This window comes from Podarcis bocagei (assembly GCF_964188305.1).
Source record: "Podarcis bocagei genome assembly, chromosome: 9".
Classification (NCBI taxonomy): Eukaryota; Metazoa; Chordata; class Lepidosauria; order Squamata; family Lacertidae; genus Podarcis; species Podarcis bocagei.
The window spans coordinates 71,761,914-71,778,674 of record NC_138134.1 but is presented as its reverse complement, the minus strand read 5'-3'; the positions used below and the strand labels follow the sequence as shown (position 1 = coordinate 71,778,674).

Genomic DNA, 16,761 nt, shown 5'->3' with positions numbered 1-16,761 from the left:
TAAACTGAGTAGGGTAAGTGATTGCTTATCCAGTCAGGGGAGAGATTGTATTACCGCGTTGCCTGGTGCTGGTAACACCACACCTGAATTCCTGTGCACCTTTTGACCTTAAGAGAGTAGAACTGCAAAGCAATAAAAACCGAGTGTTGAACTGTGCATCCAGAAATGCCATATGGTTAGGAATGGCAGAGAAATTCAATTAAGTTTTCATTTAAATGTGGACTTACCTCATTTGCACTTCGTGAAACAATATGTGAACTGAAGCACAATCATCTTTCGCAATTCACACTGTCTGAATTTTGCAAAGCAGTCCTCCAGCCACATAGCATAAATGCATACACTGGGGTAAAGTGTGCCTTACGGATGCATATATTAGTGACTATAACCTAACAAAGATGCATCGTATTTTCCTTTGCAAAAACAAACAAACAAAAGTTTATATTAGGCAAAAATGCATACATATCAAGCCCAGTAATATGTACAAAAATGCTTAGGCTGGAGGAAAGCCTGAATATAAATGCATATGCTAGTGATAGTAATTTGCAGAAATGCATTATAATAGAGGACACAGCTGTGCAATAAGGTGTCTATGATGCAAAATTGCATACAAAAAAAATGTGCATATTAGGAGAAATTCACCTGCTGGTGAATTTTCACCTGGGATAGATACATGAGAGATAGATGGATAGATGATAGATAGATAAGCAGATAGCTATCGGTCATGAAATCATAGAATCGTAGAATTGTAGAGTTGGAAGGTACCCTGAGGGTCACCCACTGCAATGCAGGGATCTCAACTAAATCATGCACGATAGATAGGGCCATCCAACCTTTGATTAAAAACTCCCAATGAAAAAGACTCCACCACCTTCTGAAGGAGCCAGTTCTTACCATCAGAAAGTTCTTCCTAATGTTTAGTTGGAGTCTCCTTTGAATGCATTGGATTGGGTCCTCCCCTCCAGAGCAGGAGAAAACAAGCTTTCTCTATCTGCCATGTGACAGGCCTTTAGATATTTGAAGATAGCTATCATATCTCCTCTGAGTCTCATCCAGGCTAAGTCTTATCCAGGCTAAACATACTCAGTTCTCTAAACCATTCCTCATGAAGCTTGGCTTCTAGATCTTTATCATCTTGTCCACCTTCCTAAACATTCATACAAACAAATGACGATACAGTGGATGCTCGAGTTGTGAACGTGATCCGTGCGGGATGCACGTTCACAACCCGCAGCGTTCGCAACCCGTGTCTACACATCTGCGCACTTGCGGGTTGAGATTTGGTGCTTCTGCGCATGAACAAAGCGTGATTTAGTGCTTCTGCGCATGCGCAACCACCAAAACCCAGAAGTAACCCGTTCTGGTACTTCTGGGTTTCAGTGGTCCGCAACCCAAAAAAACGCAACCTCAAGCGGCTGTAACCTGAGGTATGACTGTATTTGGAGAACTGAACTCAATATTGGAAAAATGAGGAACTGATAGAAACCAAAAATTACCCATCACTTCTCTATTTACCCAACACCAACAACTTGTTTTTGAAAATATTTTCCCCTGTGAACCTTTCATGAATAATGTCATCATCTATCTTACCACCCACCCCATCTTTCGCTGTAAAATAGAAAAATGGAAGAGGAACCTGCTGGGCAAAAGGCTGTTTTGGGCCTCCTTTCTTTTATTTCCTTTCCTTTGAATACTTCCAAGCTGAAAGCATTGAAAATGGGATATTTAAACAAACGTGGGAGTGCCAGGATAGAATCTTACGTCATGAGCATAGCAACTGTAGGCACAAACTCTCTCTCTCTCTCTCTCTCTCCCCCCCCCCCATTTCAAATGGCAAGAAAGCAATCCATTCACTTGCCAGGAGGCTGCTAGGTTGCCAACCTAATAATGCTTCTTGGCCATACGGAAAGGGAAAAATGAGGGTGTGATCCTGAAATGGACTTATTTGAACTTAAATATCCCAATGGTTATTGTTGAGGAAAGGGGCCATTCAGAGGCAGAGTGGATGCTCTGCATTGCACTTCAGTTCTGCCATATCCCAGTGAAAAGGATCTTCTGTAGCAGATATGGGAAATGTCTGTGCCAGTGATCCCGGAGAACCACTACCAGTTGATTCCTGCCTTGAGAATGTCTTGCGTGTTTTGATGGAGCTGCGTATTAGCCTAAAAAACCCCCGCACAAAACTTTTCAAGGAGCAAGAATAATCAAAACAGATAATTATACGAAATATTCCAATCCCTGACTTCTTTCCTTGAAAGGAGCAGTGCCGGATTTACGTTTAAGCTAAACAAGCTATAGCTTAGGGCCCCCCAAAAAAATAAAGGGAAAAAAACCCCTGGATGTACATTTCCAAAATATAAGATAAAAATAAAATAAAACCTACATACAGCAACAGTGTTTTGTGTTGTGTAGGCTTCTATGATGTAAGTAATGGGCCCCACCTGCTAGCCTGTTCCCTAAAATATCACATTTAAAGGGCTCCATTACCTTCAGTAGCTTAGGGCCTCATCAAACCTAAATCCAGCCCTGGAAAGGAATACAAAGTGGGGGTGAATACACAGCATATCTACTCAAAAGTAAGTCCTATTGAATTCAATGAGGCTTAAAAAAAGATAAAGGACCTCTGACAGTTAAATCCAGTCACGAACGACTCTGGGGTTGTGGCACTCATCTCGCTTTACTGGCTGAGGGAGCCGGCGTTTGTCTGCAGACAGTTTTTCCGGGTCATGTGGCCAGCATGACTAAGCCGCTTCTGGCGAAACCAGAGCAGCGCATGGAAACGCCGTTTACCTTCCCGCCAGAGCGGTACCTATTTATCTACTTGCACTTACTCTATGGTAAATAGATAACAGTAATACAGCCAAAGGAAAAGGCTCTTCAGTCCCAAAAGCTTACATGTTCTCCCTTCCAGCAGTAGTGGAGGAGCTATTCCTCCAATCCTATAGACTAGGGCTGGGGAATTGAATGTGGCCCTCCAAGCCTCTTTATCTGGCTCTCGGACCACTTCCCTTACCCAGCCAAACCCTCTAATGGCCCTGCTTTCCTTGAGTGGTTTTTACCTGGCTAGGATGTGCTCCTCCTTTTACTGCCCCTTCCCCCACTGCCTTCTCTCACCATGGCCAAAATTTGAATGGCTTCGGGGCAGAGGTGTTCTAAGTAACCACAACTTTGAAGTGGCGTTGAATAACTTTTAAACGCCGGTCCTAAGCATTCGAACTAGGGAATAGATCCCACATGATTCTGCAATGTCTCTCTGCAATTTCTCATTGCTGTTTAATTTATTAGCTCCCCTCTGCCATGGAGCTGCTGCTGCTGCTCCTATTCCCCCCCGACTGTTCAAGACAGTGCAGTTTTCATGATGGATCAGGAGTGGGAAGATCCAGATTCAAATTCATATTCCCCCATAGCACTTAGTACATTGGGTACCCGAACACCGGACATTGGAAACTGCCTTAAAGGTAAAGGGACCCCTGACCATTAGGTCCAGTTGTGGCCAACTCTGGGGTTGCAGCGCTCATCTCGCTTTATTGGCCGAGGCAGCCGGTGTACAGCTTCCAGGTCATGTGGCCAGCAGGACTGAGCTGCTTCTGGTAAACCAGAGCAGCGCACGGAAATGCCATTTACCTTCCTGCCAGAATGGTACCTATTTATCTACTTGCACTTTGACGTGCTTTTGAACTGCTAGGTTGGCAGAAGCAGGGACCGAGCAACGGGAGCTCACCCCGTCGCGGTGATTTGAACCGCTGACCTTCTGATCAGCAAGTCCTAGGCTCTGTGGTTTAACCCACAGTGCCACCTGTGTCCCCGGAAACTGCCTTAAACTGGGCCAAACCACTGGTCCATCTAGTTCCATTTTGCCCCTACAGGATTTCAGGATTTCTGTCCCAACCCTACCTGGAAAAGCTGGGGATTGAACCTGAGACTTTCTACATGCAAGGCAGATGTTCTGCTACTGAGCGATGCCTGTTTCCCAATTGCCCAGACCCAGTAGTTCAGGGGTAGACTGACTCCAACTGGAGTCCTGCTACATCTGCACCCGCATTTCCACACTCCTCTGCAGAGCAATTCAAACAGGATTTCTGTACCTCTCACCCAAGCATGAGGTTAGGTCCTCCACCCTTGTTTTGTACAGTGGTACCTCTGGTTGCGAACGGGATCTGTTCCGGAGCCCCGTTTGCAACCTGAAAGAACGCAACCCACATCTGCGCATGCGCGGGTCGCAATTCACCGCTTCCGTGCATGCGCGTAACATCATTTTGCGCATCCCTTTCCGGTACTTCCAGGTTGCCGCAGGTCGCAGCCTGAAAACACGTAACCTGAACTGAATGTAACAAGAGGTATGACTGTACTACATTCAGTGGTTGACAGTTGAATGATCCCAACGACAATTTATTATCATGACAAATCTGGAAGATGGCTTCTTCCCATATCGGTGTCTTCTTACTTCTTTTCCTCTTTTTGCCTAGGCTGGAATGATCAAAGTGGGTGAAGATGAATATTTTATTGAGCCGTTGGAGAAAGGGAAACAAATGGATGAAGAGAGAGGGAGGAGTCACATGGTCTATAGGAGGTCGGCCATTGCACAAGATCCAGGAGACATCCTCCCTGACATCCTCAGTGAAGGTATTTCTCATGTCTATGCTTACTTGAACTCGCTGGCTGGATTTGAGCTGATCACAAAAGATTAGCATCCCTGTTGCCTTGCATGTTTCCACACCCCATCCCCAAAGGATTTTAGAAACTTTCATTTTCCAGTTTTGATTAACCATAGTTTAGCATTCCACCAGAACTTTAAATTATGGCTAATCTTAAGTATATTGTGTTGAAGCAAGCCAGCTTCCTAAACCATTATGTGAAACTGACATTTCCTATATTAATTACAGTTTAGGATTGTATCAGAACTCAGAACTGTGGCTAATCTTAGGTATATTTTGTTGAAGCAAGCCAGCTGTGTGAAACTGACTTATTTCAGAGAAACCATAATTCAGATTAACCACAGTTTATCAGGGTTTGGGCAATGCCACAACTTCTGGTTAATCAAATGTGGAAACACAATCTTATGAACAGCATTTTGAATTGTGCTTGGAAACATACTGGGAACCAATGTAGATCTTTTAGGACTGGTGTTTTATGTTCCTGGTGGCCGCTCCCAGTCACCAGCCTAGCAGCCACATTCTGGATTAATTGTAGGATTAATTGTAGCTTCTGTGTCACCTTCAAAGGTAGTCCCATGTAGAGTGCATTGCAGTAGTCCAAGCGGGAGATAACCAGAGCATGTACCACTCTGGCGAGACAGTGCGCAAACAGGTAGAGTCTCAGTCAGTGTACCAGATGGAGCTGGTAAACAGCTGCCCTGGACACAGTGTGAGCTAGGCTTATTCCTAACATCAAGGTTTAGTGTTATGTCTGTACATGGCCACTGTCACCATGAACATTTCTTTGTTTTATCTTTTTGCAGGGAGACAGGTGGATAGCTTTGAATAAGTAGGTCAAAATTTGAGGGTTTTTTATATTAACTGTGGAAATTTAATAAAAAACAACATTGTAGAAGATCAGCAGCAATAGCGGTGTAGATTTTAATTTGCTTGTTGTTGATTGGATTCTTTTTTGCAGATCCCGAGCATTGATTTGATTAAAAACCTAAAATACTCTTTTAGGACTGGATTCACACAGTGATACAAACTACTTGTTGAGTTTGGTTCAAGTAGGATTGAGTTGCATGCGACTTTTGAAGGTGATGCTGAATAAATTGTGTGCACTGAAAACTTTTGACAATTTCAGCATTGGCCTATGATACTGACATTTAACAAGAAAGAAAATGATGTGTTAGACTCAAGGATGATAGCTTCATCTGCTAAATGGAGCTTCCATGTTTAAGCAATAGTGTGTTGCGGAATACCAGTTGCTGGTGGCCTTCTGTTCCGAAGAGCTGTCACCTTTAAATCCTGCTTTGGGGCTTCCTGTGATGTTCTTTTGTAGTGGTAGACTATGTGGTAGACACAGGTGGTGGGAGTTGTGTCCAACAGCACTGAAGATAATGGAAGCTGTGTGCTCTCCAGAAGTCAATGGACTACAACTCCCATCATCTCTGACCATTGGCCAAGCTGGCTGGGGCTGATGTGAGTTCAGCAGCATCTCGAAGGCTCTAACTTGGCTACCCCTGTTGGTTGGGGAGTTTTTTTGATAGTGGTGTTGGGGATAGATAATGTGATACCAGCTATGCACTGAACCACCACGGGGAATTTCTCCTTAAGACCTCAGGAAATAGCTGCTGTTTTTAAGAGCTGAACTGTGAAATTAATTGAGTCAGTGGTCTATGATACATCACAATATGATTACAGGGACTTGTAGTTCATGGCCAATCAGCAGTGCAGTTATGTAATTTTAGACTCTGGACTTAATGTTCTTAGGTGGGGGGTGTCTTTGGATGGTAATATCTTGCTTACTTCAAAAGGTGTTATGCCCCCTCCTTAACTCGCTTACTAAAAATTGAGGCAAGCCAACCATGCTGAGTTTGGGGGCCCTACTACTCATTCTACCAAGTGGGACCCTGGGCCTGGCTTGACTATGGTCAATTGTCCCATGAGGATCCAGAATCTTGCTAGGTAGGAGTGATGGGAGTTGTAGTTCTACAACATCTGGGGACCCGCAGGTTGAGAAAGGCTGCCATAAGGCATCCGGTTGGTTACTGTGAGAACAGGATGCAAGACTTGGTGGACCTTTGACTTGATCCAACAAGGTTCTTCTTATGTTCCTAAGGCAGAAGGGACCCGTTTTTCCACTTAGGAGCCAGCAACTCTGCTTTGACATACTCTCCAACATTTCTCCAATGACAATAGGGATGTCTTATTCAATAATAATAATAATAATAATAATAATAATAATAATAATAATAATACCCCACCCATCTGACTGGGTTGCCCTAGCCACTTTTGGCAGCTTCAAACATATATAAAAACATAATAAAACATTTTTTAAAAAACCTTCCTTATACAGGACTGCCTTCAGATGTCTTCTAAAGGTTGTATACAGTAGTTACTTATCTCTTTGACGCGGGGGGGGGGGGTCGCACAACTCCATATTCTCCAATGACAATAGGGACTTGCTATCATGGACTGCAAGAAGATCAAACCTCTCCATTCTTATGGAAATCAGCCCAGAGTGTTCACTGGAAGGACCGATCCCGAAGCTGAGGCTCCAGTACTTTGGCCACCTCATGAGAAGAGAAGGCTCCCTGGAAAAGACCGTGATGTTGAGAAAGATTGAGGGCACAAGGAGAAGGGGACAACAGAGGACAAGATGGCTGGACAGTCTTCTCGAAGCTGCTAACATGAGTTTGACCAAACTGCAGGAGGCCGTGGAAGACAGGAGTGCCTGGTGTGCTCTGGTCCATGGGGTCATGAAGAGTTGGACCCGACTAAACGACTAAACAACAACAATCATGCTCTCCAACATTTCTCCAATGAAAATAGGGATGCCCTAAAGAAAAGTGGGATATTCTGGGATCAAATCAGAAACCGGGACGGCGTCTGTAAATCCAAGACTGTCCCTGGAAATAGGGACACTTGGAGGGTCTGCTTTGAGTAACAGTAGAGCTCTTTTGCTTTAGGGCAATTGAATACATGTACAGTTCTCAGAGCCACCTGCCCATGACCACAGGGCTTTTACAAATCAAAGACACTTCCATGGTTCTTAGGACTGAAACTTCTCTTTCCTCCCTCCCTCCTGGTCATTAGACACTTAACTTACATTGGGCTCTTGAGGAGTCTGGAGGACAAATCCAGTCTAAGAAGATTGTTATTTATAAAGGTGGAGTGCTGTGCGATTGGCTTAGCTCTGGGTTGCCGCAATGGGCATTGTAATTAAGGAAGCCAAGTCACCTGAGGGAGAGTGTGTGGGAGGCATCTTGCCAATCCATTTACAGACCTGAAGGTTGATTACATCCAGCAGATGTGAGCTTCCCACCTCATTCTTATCATTGCGGAGAACAGATTGAGCTCACTTCGGAATTATAATGCTGATTAAGGTGGAGTTGGGGAGGGGTGGAGATTGTAACCAGGGTGGACTTGGGGGAGGGGGGGCATTCACCTAAGTCCTCCTCAGCCAAGCCCCATTAAAACTAATGAATCTAGCTTATTCTTTTCAGTTAACTTCAGTGGGTCTACTCTCAGTAGGACTAGCGGGGAATACCACTCTCAGTGCTGCAGCAATACTGATTGCTTCAAATAGCTCTGAGTCATCTGGATCCTTTACATCAGAGTTTCCCAAACTTGGGTCTCCAGTTCCCATCATCCCTGACCACTGGTCCTGCTAGCAAGGGATGATGGGAGTTGTAGTCCAAAGCCAGCTGGAGATCCGAGTTTGGGAAATCCTGCTTTACATTTTGCAAGGGAAAGCAGCTGTATGGATTGTTGTGTGCTCAACTAATGCAAGCTTGTTTGTTTTTAATCAGGCATGGTGTTATTTACTTTTGGGGGGGCCAAGGGCCACATTTGTTGTTACACAACCCTCCAGGGGCCACTTGCTAGGGATGGATGTGGCCAAAGCAAAAATGGGCATAGCCAGAGTTTGCTTGCAGATAAAGAGAGAGAGAAACAGAGAGACAAAAGCAGACAGATATACATTTTCTCTCTCTATTTCTCTCTCTCTCTCTCTCTCTCTCTCTCACACACACACACACACACACATGCAGAGAGAGAGAGAGAGAGAGAGAGAGAGAGAGAGAGAGAGAGAGAGAGAAATCTATGGCCCTGCTGAAGTCTTTTTCCTCTCAGCTCAGCACCAGAGTGGAGCAGAACAGCCCTCTGCTTACTATGCAAAGCTGTGGATTACTACAGCAATCAAATCTCCACCGAAAGCCACTTCAAACATCAAACAGAAATGTACGGTATCAACAAGGCAGCTCAACACCATAGCAGATCAGCTCCCAAGCCATTTACAGCTGCCTACCTCAGGCCAGCCCCCTCCAAAAGACTAGTCGAAAATGTGTTTCGTTGAGAAATGAATAATAATGGTGCCAGGCAGAGCAATAACTGTCAACCTTTCCTTTTTTTGCGGGAAATTCCCTTATTCCAGTGCCATTTCCTGCTGCTTCCCGCTGCTATCCCGGATTGTTAGATATCCCGTAGACAGGTGAGGCTGCTGATCCCTTATTTTTGAGGCTGCTGATCCCTTATTTTCAAATCTGAAAGTTGACAGCTATGGGCAGAGCTGGCCCTGAGATATTTGGATGAAGGGCGGAATATAGGGCTGCCATATGTCTGGGTTTTCCCGGACACATCCAGGAATTGGACTGACAAAATGGCATCTGGGTGGCTTTTTGCTGAATTGGCAAAATGTCCAGGAAAAGCCTGGGGGGGGGGTGAGTGAGAGAGATTTAAATATGATTTTAAATGTCCAGGGAAACCTCTCTCTCTCTCTCTCTCTCTCTCTCTCTCTCTCTATATATATATATATATATATATATACAGCCTCAACCGATATCATGTATCTCAAAACAATAAGAATGCATGATTCAAGTGACTGCAGTGGTTTTCTTTTCCGGAGGAAACAGCAGCAGGAGCATCCCTTCCTCCAGTGTGCAGACACGGCCTTGGCGAGGCCAGTGCTGGCTGTTCTCCCTCATCATCTCTCCAGCGCCTGCTAAGGAGAGGTTTCCAAGTGGACCTCGCGGCCAGCAGCGAAGGCTGGGAGGACCCTGCAGGACGACTGGGGGCGCCTTTCCAGCAGCCTCTGCCTCCCCTCCCAGGTCTAGTGTGCATATCATGGGAGCCCCCCCCCCACTTCCACCAACATAGAGCTCCTTGCACGTTGCTATAGAGAGAGGTGGGTCTGTGTGTAGCCAGGGGGGGCAGCAACCCCCTCCACTAACTGTGTCTTGCCAGGCCAAGCCTCCTCTTTCCACTGGTGGAGGAAGGGGGGTGCTGTGGGTGCGGTGGATGTGGTCCACTCCAGGTGTCATCCCCAGGGCCTTGCAGAGCCAGAGGCCCAGGCCAAGTAGATAATGTGCCCCCATTTTTTTACCCTGAAGTCCTATAACTAAGTAAGTATATAAATTATTTTCACAAAAGTTATGCTGACAAATAATTTTATTTCAAGGCTTGAACCGTATCTGCATATAAAGATAAAATGGAAAATATAGATATACAATAGTGCTTTTTAAAAATACATAACGTGGGACACGGGTGGCGCTGTGGGTTAAACCACAGAGCCTAGGACTTGCCGATCAGAAGCTCAGCGGTTCGAATCCCCACGACGGGGTGAGCGCCCGTTCCTCGGTCCTTGTTCCTGCCAACCTAGCATTTTGAAAGGACGTCAAAGTGCAAGTAGATAAATAGGTACCGCTCCGGCAGGAAGGTAAACAGCGTTTCTGTGCGCTGCTCTGGTTCACCACAAGCGGCTTAGTCATGCTGGCCACATGACCCGGAAGCTGTACACCCGCTCCCTCGGCCAGTAAAGTGAGATGAGCGCCACAACCCCAGAGTCAGCCATGACTGGACCTAATGGTCAGGGGTCCCTTCACCTTTACCTTTTATTCCACCATCATCACCACCACCAATATGCCGCTCATCTGATTGGGTTGCCCCAGCCACTCTGGGCAGTTTTCAACATATACAAAAACATAATAAAACATTAAACATAAAAAACCTTCCCTATACACGGCTGCCTTTAGGTGATTTCTAAAAGTTGTTAGTTACCGGGTACTTATCTCCTTGGCTCAGGGGTTGCATAGCTCCATACCCTCCAATATTTCTCCAGTGAAAATAGGGATGTCCTAAGGAAAAGTGAGAGCTGGACCATAAAGAAGGCTGATGAAGAATTGATGCTTTTGAATGATGGTGCTGGAGGAGACTCTTGAGAGTCCCATGGACTGCAAGAAGATCCAACCTACCCATTCTGAAGGAAATCAGCCCTGAGTGCTCACTGGAAGGACAGATCCTGAAGCTGAGGCTCCAATACTTTCACCACCTCATGAGAAGAGAAGACTCCCTGGAAAAGATCCTGATGTTGGGAAAGATGGAGGGCACTAGGAGAAGGGGACGACAGAGGACGAGATGGTTGGACAGTGTTCTTGAAGCTACCAGCATGAGTTTGACCAAACTGCGGGAGGCAGTTGAAGACAGGAGTGCCTGGCGTGCTCTGGTCCATGGGGTCACAAAGAATCAGACACGACTAAACGACTAAACAAAGGAAAAGTGGGACATTCTGGGATCAAATCAGAAACTGGGATGGCTTCTGTGAATCTGGGATTGTCCCTGGAAAATTGGGCTATACTTGGAGGGTCTGTGCAGGTGGCCCCTGATCTAAAGGGAATAATAAGACTGTAAGCCCTCCAGAGAAAGAGGAAGAGGGAATGTTGGTACCACTGTAAGCACACAGTAGCTTTCACTGGAAAGATCCCCTGGGCTCTGACCAGGGCTAGAAAGCCAGGCAAGTTCATCCTGGCAAGGGAGAACGGAGGAGAGCACAGCGCCTGAAGCAAAACGGCCTCTCCGCATGCCTGCCTGACGCCGCACGTAAGGGAACAAGAGTCCTCGAGGGAAATTTCCTTCCCTGCAGGCCGGGAGCCAGAGCCAAAAGTACTGGGCAGCCCTGTTTCATAAATAAATAGGGAAGTGTTCCAAACAAACAGGGGTAGTGAGTCATAAGCAGCGAGCATATCTGTGGCAGCCCAAGTTCTCCGTGAGAGGAGAATTGCTGAGAATGTGTACGACTCTCCCGCTTTCTCCTGCGGGCACATAGAGGCATTCTGCTTTGCAAAGAGATTTTCCAGGTCTGTTGAACCTGGACACACAAACCAACTGGCAAACAAAACCGGGGTCCAAGAAGGAAGTGCCTGCCTTAAATCAGAGCAGAGAGTCTCTCAAAGGTCACACTGGGCTACCTTGTTCTTGGAAGTTGCGGAAAGTATTTGCCTAGAAAGTGCAATACGAGGGATGGGGCGGTTTCAGGCGACCTAGCCAGACTGTGCTCTCGATTTCCTTCAGCATCCATTTAGCTTCAGCAAATAAGGATGCAAAATTATTACTCCACTTTATTTATTTATCTTTTAAGAAAATTGTTAGGGTTCTGGAAGAGGAACACAGTACAGTTGTGTGACTTTCATGCCTTTGCCTGCTGCTTTTGCGAAACACTCATTCACCCAAACACATGTGGGCTTAGGATGGAGAGAGGTTGAAGGGGGACTGCCCTTTTTCTGGTGTTGCAGAGGCACCTACCTGTACAGGGCAAGGACTACAGGTAGACTGAGGTCTTTTGAGCCTCTGTCTCTGGTCTGCCTTTCCTAGACTGCACCCCCTTTTTTGAGAATTATGGTACTTAAAGGGCCAACCCTCTAGGGTGATGGAATTTAATTGGTCCTAATGTAATTTAGCCTTTTGTTTTTGCAATTCTCTGAATGTTGTGGTAGTTTTCAGCTAAAAAAGTACCAAAATTGCACATTTAAAAAATATGTATTTTAGGGCAAGAATATTTTTTTAGAAATGCGTACACTGAGATACATATTTGAACTTATTCTGTTTTGTGACGAAATGCCCATTGAACAATGATTTTTTGAAGGGATAGTTTTAAAAAGTATTTCAGAGAATAACACATAAGTGAGGTGGCACAGAAGTATGAACACATGGGAAAATGACATGTGAGAGCCAGTGTGGTGTAGTGGATAAGAGCGGTAGTCTCGTAATCTGGTGAACCGGGTTCGCATCTCTGCTCCTCCACCTGCAGCTGCTGGGTGACCTTGGACTAGTCACACTTCTCTGAAGTCTCTCAGCCCCACTCACCTCACAGAGTGTTTGTTGTGGGGGAGGAAGGGAAAGGAGAATGTTAGCCGCTTTGAGACTCCTTAAAGGGAGTGAAAGGCGGGTTATCAAATCCAAACTCTTCTTCTTCTTCTATCTGTATTAAAAAATCAGAAACCTAAATAATTCATCTCTAGTGTATGTACACACAAACACACACCCTCAGATCACTGGAATATTTGGGACTTTGCTCTTTCCAAGGCAGAGTGATTTGTGGGCAGAAACTAATCTGGTGCCAAAAAGAAGAGGCTTCGTTTCCACAAGCTGGGTAGTATTTTGCGGTTTCTCACTTTAATTTTTCCACATGCAAATATTTGCATACAGCAGAAGGCATCCAAAAGCAGGCTTTGTGTCGCCAGTGAAGATGACAGGATCACTAAAGCAGTTGACTGCATATTTCCCTTCCCTGTAAGGACTGGAACTTTGTCAAAGTGCGGGATTTAAAAATAATAATAGTAATCATTTAATTTCAGCTGAAGTTTGCATTTCTTCTTCTTATAGCTACAGAAGGGTTTAAGAAATTCTGTGCTTCTTTGAGTCACTGTATTGGAATAAGGAGAGGAGAATAACTGGCTGCAACCTTTTCGAAAGTCTTTCTTGTGATATTCCATTCTTATTCAAGCCTGTATTGTTACATAACCACCCCAATCTCTGAGTGGTGTGAGATTCCGGGGGTCCAGGCATTTATCCTGTGTTCATGTTTGCTTTGGAAATGAGGTGCAGCAGAGACTGTGGTGTCTTTATGATATATGGTTTATTTTCACACATATACAACCTAAGCCTTTGATGGAGGGGCTCCCAGAATCACACTTCAAGAGGGTCCCATTTCTTCCATTGCTACAGCCTCTGATTCAAACAGGCATCACACTTTGTGCTTTAGCCTCTCTCAGCAGCTTGCTGCATTGAACAAACTGACACCATTTTCCCTCAACCATGCCACAGCAAACTGAAACCCCAAAACTTCCTCCTAACAAAAACCAGGAAGTGACCTATCCAGACAACAGAACAACTCTTCTTGTCTCCTGGGTGACACTGACACCATTAGGCAGTTGAATGCACATGTATACTCTGTCTGTTTCGCTCCCATCTACTGATTCCCTGGGTTCTGGCAACCCATGCTACACCACTGGCTTCACCCATCTGCTGGATGGCAGAGTCTCTGCTGTATTGATGGCCCATCTCCGTGTCTTTGTTCTCTGTTAATGGCCTATCTCTCAGGTGATTTCCTGACACAGGAAGCTGAATCCAGCTGTTAAGAGTCTGATTTCCAGTCTAATTCTCCAAACATTAAATTCTAACACTTACTAAATCCAGGAATTATGGGTGCCTTGCAGCCATGAACTCATAGAATCATAGAACTGTAGAGTTGGAAGGGACCCTGAGGGTCATCTAGTCCAACCCCTTGCAAACAGCTGTCCCTGGGTGGGCTTGAAGCACCAACTTTCTGGTTAACAGCCAGATGCACTGAACCATTGCACCACCTAGGCTTATATACGACGTCTAACCACTGGTCCATCTAGCTCAGTATTGTAAACACTAACTGGCAACAACTCTCCAGGGTTTCAGGAAGGAGGCGTCTCTCCCACTACTACCTGACCATGATGGGGATTGAACCTTCTGCATGCAAAGCAGGTGCTCTACCACTGAGCTATGGCATGTATGCAGACAGAGCTCCTCCTCACGAGAGGGATATTGGGCTAATCAGGATCCCCTTTCATGTGGATTAAGCTCTGTGCACCAAGGTCTCATTTTCACCAAGTGTGCGCCCTGCAGTAGGTATGTTTTGTCAATGTGGGATGGGAATAGACTGTGTGACCTTGCAACTCCCCGATATACTCATAATCATAATAATCATAATACATTTTCTTTATACCCTGCCCTCCCCGGCCAGAGCCGGGCTCAGGACGGCTAACAGCAGTAAAAACTGCAGTAAAAACATAATAGGGGGAAAAAAAGAAAAGAATAAAAACCCCAATTTAAAATACAGGTTAAAATGCAATTTAAAATGCAGCCTCATTTTAAAAGTAACCCATAGATCAAAACCATAAGGGGAGGGAAACATAAGGGTCAGACCGAGTCCAAACCAAAGGCCAGGCGGAACAGCTCTGTCTTGCAGGCCCTGCGGAAAGATGTCAAGTCCCGCAGGGCCCTAGTCTCTTGTGACAGAGCGTTCCACCAAGTCAGGGCCAGTACTGAAATGCATACGGGGTTTCCTACCACTGGATGTTGCTCAGTTTTAGAGCAACTTCTTTCCATGTGGAAGAACCCAAGTTCAGTCCCCAGCATCTCCAGGGAGGGCTGGATCAGAACCCTGTCTGAAATCCTATAGAGGCAATATGGAGCTAGATGGACAATGGTTTGGCCCAGTTTAAGGCAGTTTCCAATGTTCGGTGTTCCAGTGTCCAATGTGGGGGAATATGAATTAGAATCTGGAAAATACTTCCTTTGTGAAACCCTGGAGAGTTACTGACAATTCTGAATGATATGGAGCAATAGGTCTGACTCAATATAAGGCAGCTTCCCAGTTCCTATTTGAGCATCTCACTTTTCATCTCCTACTCACATATCCTTTGGGTGGAAGCCATGCAGATACTTCCTTTCCCTGTAATCTTTCCTGCATGTATTCCTCTGTGGGAATTGATTTCCTGCCTAGTCCATGATCGAAGTCAGCTGTCTCCGGGAATTATTTCGTCAAAGGTCCCCATCATCGCGACCCCCTGCCCGTATACCCATGTGTAGGGGAGATATTCCTCTCGAGTGTGATATCACAGCACATGGTAATCAAAGGCCCTGCAAAATCTCCCGGAAATGACTCATGTGAGAACATGATGTGCATTTGGGGAATGGTTCCCAGAGGACTCCAGTTCTGCCGTGCATGCTGTCAAAAGCTTGTCGATGTGCGTAAATTCTACCAGAGTGCATCAGCCAAATCTCAGACCATGACCCACCTCTCTCCGTCTCTCTCTTTCTCTCTGCTGAAAGAGCTCTTGTTATCAAGGATTTCTCATTGCCTAATTTTCAAGTATTTAAAGTATGTGAGTATGCACATGTTTGTGTTATGTGCCACTTCTCCCGAGAAAGCACCCAGAAGGCTTAGTGATGCAATCTTGGTTGGAAGAGGAAGTGCTCATTGCGTCTTTCCAGAGATAAAAGATATCAGTCTCCTATTGTTTATAGTGGTGTTGACTTGTGTTGCTTTTCTCAGAGGGGTAAGCAGTGGCCTCATTCACACCATACATTTAAAGCACTTTTGAACACTCATGGCCTTCCCCCAGAGCAGTGGCTTTCAACCAGGGTGCAGTGGCACCCTGGGGTGCCCTGAATGATGAACCGGGGTGCTGTGGGCAACACTGGCCTCTGTCCCTCTTTCCTCCCCTCCCTCCTCTGAGGCCCTCTGACATCTCTGCCTGCCAAAGGCTTGCACAGCTGTTCATTGAAGCAGCCCTGGCTAAGAGCTCTGCAGGCAAAGCCACTTCCGAACTTGAGAGGAGGTGGAGTTGCGGGCTTCACGCCCTCTCCAGATGCGCACGGGCTCCGTGCGATTGAGGGAATCCCCAGCCGCGTCATCCCCTGGCCAGCCAATCGGCTGGCCTGGGGGGGGGGACGTGGCTTTCACTATATTACACCGGCGCAGCCGGGGATCTCCCTCTTTTGCCGCCTCAGCTCATCGGGTTTCCCACCCTCCTGCCCCTTAGGTTTTTTTCTTGACCTTGCTATGGACCTCAGTTGGTCGCCATTAAGGGGCCTGGTAGGGATTTTTTCCACTTGGCAAATTGGCACCAGCCACTTGGTTTTTCGCCTACCTCGTAGCAAATCGTCACAACTTCCTTGGCATTGGCGGTTAGGCATTGGTAGGGGTATTGTTGGAAGAGGGGGACATAGCGCCATCACCTGCCCCGCATATCAAAGGGTAGTCTGGTTAAAGGATTCCGGGCGGCATGGCCCTGTCCAAAGCCTATGGAGGTGA

General features: G+C 45.9%; 1 protein-coding gene across 2 annotated transcripts in view; it reads left to right on the top strand.

Annotated features, from left to right (window-relative positions):
* ADAMTS3 (ADAM metallopeptidase with thrombospondin type 1 motif 3) overlaps positions 1 to 16,761 on the top strand; it is a 278,458-nt gene that overhangs the window by 41,078 nt on the left and 220,619 nt on the right. For both annotated transcript variants that reach the window (XR_014011358.1, XM_081206948.1), the window contains exon 4: positions 4,464 to 4,620. Coding sequence is in view for 1 of the 2 variants with exons in the window: in XM_081206948.1 (XP_081063074.1) it covers positions 4,464 to 4,620 (157 nt within the window). In the remaining variant the exon portion in view is untranslated. The remainder of the gene's footprint in view (positions 1 to 4,463; positions 4,621 to 16,761) is intronic.